Genomic DNA, 6,981 nt, shown 5'->3' with positions numbered 1-6,981 from the left:
ATGGTTTGCTTAGGATGTAAAAAATGAAGGAAAGTAGACAGCGCTTTTTTTCAGAAAGCTTTGAAAAATAACAGACACTTTAAGATGAGTAACCACCTAAAAAAGCAAACACTATTTTCTTTCATCTCCTTTCTGAAAGGGCAGTGTGGAGTGGAAGAGGGGAGCTCATCTACACTATGTCTCTGTCTCACTCAAACATGCACACACACAATCACACACAATCACACACAAACACACACACACACACACACACACACACACACACACACACACAGAGTTGGCTGTTGTTGGCTGTGACTGGGGTGCTGTGAGGAGAGTGGGGCTCAGTGTGACCAGGCTGAGGCCAGTGTTGCAGGCAGTCAGGCAGTCAGGCAGTGAAGAGAGTGCTGAGCTGCGGAGACGTGCCCAGGGTGGATAAACCATGCTCGCTAAGTGGGAGAAAGACTCTGCCCAGGACACAAGATGAAGGTGGAGAGGAAGACCTCCTCTACAAGTGACAGTTTCACTGACATTCCTCCGCTACTGACGCTCTTTGGCCTCCTCCTCCTTCTCTTCACAGGTAAGTTCAAACATTTGTTGGGCTATCAAAAGATTAGAATTGATTGATGAGAATTTCCAGGAGACTGCTATTGTATGCTTCAGATGGTGACCAAATAAGTATATTTTTCTTAAATTATGAAATTCTGGTAGAGAGAAACTTGATTGGGCCCATTCTCAGTAATTATGATTTCAAGTGAAAGATTGACATTGCTGTCTTATTTTACAGTCTTTGATTTACTCTCACCAGATCCAAACCTAAATCCCCAGTATTTAGGAAGTTCAGTTAATCCAGATTAAGTTAGTCAAAGATGTTTTTTCTTGTTGTTGTGTTCTAGCACAATGGATCCGCTCATGGGTGGTGCTCTTTATTAGGCCCCCATCAAAAGCTCAAAGGATCCTGGAGTGGCTATTGTAGGTGTGTAAGAGGGGATGTGTAGGTTAAGTGTCTTGATATCAACTTTTGAGGAGAGCTGTTTTATAGGGCATGGCCTGCTTTGTGTGAATGGGAAGCTTTAGGCTTAAGAGTTCATTTTAGAGAAAAAGTCAAAGGTTTACCCATATGGTGATTTTGCTTTTAAATGTATGATTTGATTTCATGGCCGTACCAAGGGTCGAGTTTACCCAACCAGGCTGGTTTTGGTAGAATCACTGGATCCTGTGTCTATCTCCAACTTCACCAGTGACAAAGAGTTTCTCTCTCCCTCTCTCTCTCTGTATTTCTCCCTCTCTAACCCTCTCTCACTCTTTTCAGAGGAAGAAACTTGTTCCAACAATTATGCCCTTTGTCTTATTGCCTTGGAAACCCCTGTCAGGCGGACCAAATGGTTTCCACGGCAATGAGGCGATGCCCTGCTAACTGCCTCACTGCAAAGAATAGTGAACAGTGCAGAGTCTCTCTCTCTTTCCCTCTCTCTCTCACCCTCTCTCTCCTGGGTCCATTTCTTCATCACTGAGGCCTAACAGTAGGATGCCCCTCACAGGCCCACAGCCAATGTTTAGACCTCCATGTGTCCAGCTACGGCTGAGTTATAGGAACCTCTGCTGTGAACATAATAGCTTTGCTGTGTTTGGTTTCCAAGACAGGGCTCCCCTATAAAGGATGAAATGTGACTCACACTGTAATACCTTATCCCTATTTCCCTGTAGGAGGTGGAGGATAATTGGAGAGCACAAATCAAAATTAGTTATTACTTGTTCACGATGAGGGGTCATGAGGAATTCCTGGGGGGAGTTCTTGAGAAACAGATTAGTGATCAAGACATGGCTAGACATCATGGGCCGCCGTAAAAGCAAAGCAACATGTGTGCATGTGAGTTTATTTGTGTGCATAGTGTAAGCTGACAATAATGGCAGTTTTAAGGCAAAAATGCATAGAATTTTTATTCATTAAGTCTGCAACTGAGAAAAAACCTCTTGAGCAAAGGCCTAAAGAATGAAAGACCTTTATGATGGCATCAAGATATAAAAAACGAACTTAAGCTTCTTTGTAAATAAAGGGATTCTGAATTTTTAAAAAATGTTTTATTGCTTACATCCAAATCCATTATTTTCCAGTTAGGGATATGAAAATATAATCTATACCCATGAAATCAGCTGTTTAATTCGAATCATAGCTAATGAGTCAGTCAGTGAGACACAATGTAAAATTGTTTACAAAGTGGATTTCATGTTTTAAGCAGTGGTAGAAAAAGAACTGACAGGGCAGAGCTGGCATAATGGAAAGATATTCAATTTTTCTATTTCAATTACTAATACAGGAGACTGTGAGGAGAATGGCAGCCTCTGTACAGTATGCAAATATTTAAATAGTTCTTTTAGATTCATTACTAGATACATGCATTGGATCTTGGCAAGTCTTCCTTTTTCCATGTTTGATTTTTTAGGCCCCACAGCATCCCAGCTTTGTGCTGTGAGTGTGGTGATCTTGTCAGAAATGTATGAGTAAAGTAAATTACCAATTGATAATAAAAGACCGAGTTCAAAACCTAACAACAAAACGCATTCTGGGGTTTATTATACAGTTTTTGTGTCTACAAAAATCACATAAATGAAATAGAGTGACAAATCCAATATTTTCAAATACAGCCCAATATCTTAGATGTAGTAATGAAAAATCGCACAAACAGGAATTTTGAAATAAAATGATAATACAGCATTAACAGCAGATCCCTGTACCTGTATAAATGTGGTTTGTTATTTTCTACCTCTGGTCTATAGGGCCATCGCATCCACACCCCTTACTGGTCTGATTTTTCATTTCTGTTTGTACTGGTAGTAATAGTAATTAGTGTAGCAGTAATTAGTGTGTTTTTGCATAACTCCTCTATTGTTTCAGTGTGTGTGAATGATTGTTCCTCTGATCTCTCCTCACTGGCAGACCATCAGAGGCAGCCTAGTGACAGTCCCCAAAACAAGTCCTCACTATTCTTCTATTCCTCCCTGTCTGCTCCTCAGTTTGAGACTTCATCACCGTCTCTGTGCCTTTTACCCAGGTGAGGTATCAGGGGTGAATGTGACCACCCAAACCCAGGTGGTGAGGGGCACCGTGGGTAAAGAGGCCCTGTTGTCAGTCAGCTACTCCAGCAGCAGCTCCGACAAGCCTGTGATTAAGTGGCAGCTGAAGAGGAACAAAGAGAAACCAATCACCGTGGTGCAGTCCATAGGAACAGACATCATAGGGAACCTGAGGCCAGAGTACCGCAACCGTATCCTGGTGTTTGAGAACGGGTCACTGCTGCTTCACAACCTTCAGCTGTCAGATGAAGGGGCGTACGAAGTGGAGATCTCCATCACAGATGACAGCTTCACTGGAGAGCACTACATTGAGCTCACTGTGGATGGTATGCAGAATTACCTTCCTTTTCTTTTTTTTAAGAGCTGGTTTCTCTCAGTCAGAACAGGACACTGAAGAGGAGTTATGAGCTAAAACAAAATCAATACAAGTTGAAAATACATTATCTTGCCCAAGAGAGTGTAATTGTAGTACTCAAGTTTACTTTTCCAGAGCACGACACAGAATGATTCACAGTGTTGGTGGTGTTCTTTTTAAGACAATAACTGGGATTCCACTTATCAGCTGTTCTTATATAACTAGAGGTCAACCACCCTCTTATATCTTTGAATTTCAATCTCAAGCCCTCCCCAACCTCCTCGTGCCTTTGTCTTGTCATCCTCAGTTCCTGTGTCCAAACCTTATATCCAGATGATGGCTTCGTCTGTCCTGGAGTACAGTGAGTACTTCAACCTGCACTGTTCCCATGATAACGGCACAAAGCCCATCTACGGTTGGCTGAAGGGAGGCAAGGCGCTGACCAATGACTCACGCCTGCTGCTTTCACATGACCAAAAGGTGCTGACCATCGCACGAGTTCTGATGTCAGACGATGATGTTTATACCTGCACGGTGGAGAACCCCATCAGCAGCATGAAGAGCGTTCCTGTCAAGCTCACTGTCTACAGTAGGTGGCATGTTACACCGGTAGGATCTCAAGTTAAACATGTTTATATTAAGGAAGCAGAGTTGATGGTATGATAACTTCAGATGGGTTTCTAGCTGAGGTGCAAGAAGTATTCAGGTGCTTTATTTAAATAAAATAAGCAACACCACAGTGTTAAAATACTCAAATTGTAATTAGAGTTTTAAAAGTGCTCATTATGTAGAATGATCTTCCTCAGTATTATGTTGTCATATATTATAATATTGTATTATTATTATTATTATTATTATTATTATTATTATTATTATTATTATTATTATTAGCATGGATTATTACATAGGCAATCGACTGTAAGGAGAATATTGATTTTGCAGTTGGCTGAGACAGAGTCAGGGTAAACTACTGTATGTACTGTTTGTTGTGTGTGTGTGCGTTTAATCTGCAAATTAACCTGTTTCACTACAATTGTCAGTTAAATGTAGCAGAGTAAAAATGTACATTATTTCCTTTTTTTTTTTTTTTGGAAAGAGTCTGATTATGAAAACTGTAAATATTTATCTCATTGTTGAACAACCATCCATTTTCAGTAGCTGGCAGAAGCAATTACCATCTCATGCCTGCCTCTCTAACAATGTTGTTTACAACAAGTGCAAATCCAGGCTGTGAGTGCAGCAGAGTTGGCTCAGAGCGGCTGTTACTGGGCACCAGTGTAGAGCCACATGTCAGCCTGAGAGAGAGGGAGAGGCAGTCTAATCCAATGAATGGACAGTTATTTATGAGGAGGGAGCAGAAAAAGAAGGCAGGTGGGGGGAACGCTTTGCCTCAGTGGACCTCAGTAATCCTGACTTCATTATTGCTGTACTGTGATGTGCTGCATGAGGAGACAGCTACAGGCCCTCAAACTGTTCTCTATTCCCTGTACATGCATAGCAGCACAGCACAAAGTCTCAAAGTGACTACCCTAATGTGCTACTTCACTGCACCTTATTCATGCCAGCACACTTAAAGGACTTGGCAGTGGAGAAAAAAAAAACTAATGTTCTGCATGCTCCATATCCTGGCCATGTTTCATTATAAGCTTAAGATCTAAAATAGGGAAAAAAAGAAAAAAAATAATTTACTACCTTGAAGACACTTCTACTGCAAACTTTAATTTCCCATTGTCAGAGACACAAGTAGGAAAAGGTTGACAGAAGCATTGCATGAAATATTGTTGTAAAGCAGGTTAATCTTCAGATTCTATACATAAAAGGTACAAGTCAGTGAGTGGGAAATTGAATTGCCCTGTTGTGCTGTGTTATTGACACAAACCTCTTTGTCTTTCTTTCTTTCTTTCTTTCTTTCTTTCTTTCTTTCTTTCTTTGTGCCCTCATCTACCTCTCCATATCACTTTGGTTCAGGACGGAGCTCGCTATACATCATCCTGTCCACCGGGGGCATATTCCTCCTAATCACCCTGGTGACAGTGTGTGCCTGTTGGAAACCCTCCAAGTGAGAGCTACTCTTTCTTCTTTTTCCTCTTCTTTCTCTCTCTCCTTCTCTTTCTTCTCCCCTCTCTCTCCCTCTCTGTCTCTCATTGGCTTTGATATTGCACTTGAGTATGTGACTAGAATCTCAAGTAGCTCAATAGTGTGACCATACTCTACTACCCTGAACATTTAGTGGGAAATTAATGAGCACAGTGACCTTGTACGAACCATAGTTTTGGAGTGAGGATTGGATGTGTTTTAAAAATTTTTTCTTGATGTAGAAAGAAGCATCGACCTGTCCCCCAAAGAGCTCCCGTCTATATAGAGCAGAGTGAAAATGGCAATGATGGTGAGCAACAGTTACTTCCTAGATGATAGGTCCTCATAGAATGTATTCATACACATATACATATACATAAACATATACTTTTACACTTTTTTAATCACATTGTAATTAACCTTTGAGACACATTATACTCAAGAACTTTGTCAACAATTATATAATATATTTATTTAATGATATAACATATTTATTTGCAGTTGATGTTGTACCCAAACCAACTACACTTGGTCGAAGGAGCCCAATGCCTCTTTATGTTCTCAATGAAGATGTAAGTCACTCTTTTTTCCCCAAACATTCCCATTTAGCATTTATATGAGCCACTAACAGACGAATAGTCTACAGCCATGCTAGCAGCCCTGTGCAGCTGCACTTAGGCAGTGTGTCAAAATGTCAACTGTCAACTGTCATTGGAATTGATCCTCTGGGGACCCTGAATGTCTACACTAAATTTCATGGCAATCCATCACCTAGACATATATCATAAACGTGGCAGACCAAAACTGCCATCCATAGAGCTACGTTGCTAGTCATGGATGGCTAAAAACATGCCCTGGCACAAATTATGGCTTCATTAAAATGGGAATCATAGCTAAAATGCATCAGATGATGATTGTAACACATGTATCTTCTTGTTTCAGGAGACTCTGGAGCGTTTGGAAGAGTGTTCTGGCAATGCTGTCAGCCAATCAGAAATGAGCATCCCTGCAACCTATGCTCCAGTCCTTCCCCCCTCTTCCAACAGAACTGATCGGCCCATCTGGTCTGCCCCACGCAGGTACCCTCGCAGCCCCTCTCCACTGGCACAACCTCTCCCACAGCCCCTTCCAGGTCCTACCCTGCGCCCCGTCCGCTCACCTGCTCACTCCCCCGGCACATCCCCACGCAGTTTTAGCCCTATAAGAAAGGTCCGTCCTCCAGTTGGCATCCCAACCAGCCACTTGCCTGTAGAGGCAGAGTGTGCAGATCCCAGTGATCAGACTCACTGTCCATCCCAACAGTGACCACTGCAACTTTCTCAACATTCCTGGGATGTATGCTTTCATTCTGTGATATGTAAAGTACATATATAGTTTGTTGGTATTCTGTTGCATCCTGAGGATAATGAGAATAATGGATTTGATGCCCTAGAATAAGAGACAAGATCCCTTACTGCTAACTCTTTGTCTTCATATTCCATTATTTATCATCATTT

General features: G+C 41.6%; 1 protein-coding gene across 1 annotated transcript; it reads left to right on the top strand.

Annotated features, from left to right (window-relative positions):
- The first annotated feature begins 330 nt into the window (after positions 1–330).
- hepacama (hepatic and glial cell adhesion molecule a) lies at positions 331–6,981 on the top strand. The gene is made up of 7 exons (XM_018681247.2): positions 331–559; positions 3,033–3,380; positions 3,717–3,998; positions 5,378–5,468; positions 5,728–5,795; positions 5,987–6,057; positions 6,428–6,981. Exons 1-7 carry the CDS (start codon positions 463–465, stop codon positions 6,788–6,790), a joined length of 1,320 nt encoding a protein of 439 aa, XP_018536763.1. The 5' UTR covers positions 331–462; the 3' UTR covers positions 6,791–6,981.

Source organism: Lates calcarifer, linkage group LG21 (assembly GCF_001640805.2).
Source record: "Lates calcarifer isolate ASB-BC8 linkage group LG21, TLL_Latcal_v3, whole genome shotgun sequence".
Taxonomy (NCBI): domain Eukaryota; kingdom Metazoa; phylum Chordata; class Actinopteri; family Centropomidae; genus Lates; species Lates calcarifer.
This window is presented reverse-complemented; position numbering and strand designations above follow the sequence as displayed.

Coding starts and splice junctions, on each gene's coding strand:
- hepacama (XM_018681247.2), top strand. CDS start 463: ATGAAGGTGGAGAGGAAGACCTCCTCTACAAGTGACAGTTTCACTGAC. Junction 5,469..5,727: donor GCCTGTTGGAAACCCTCCAA/GTGAGAGCTACT, acceptor TTCTTGATGTAG/AAAGAAGCATCGACCTGTCC. Junction 5,796..5,986: donor GAGTGAAAATGGCAATGATG/GTGAGCAACAGT, acceptor ATTTATTTGCAG/TTGATGTTGTACCCAAACCA.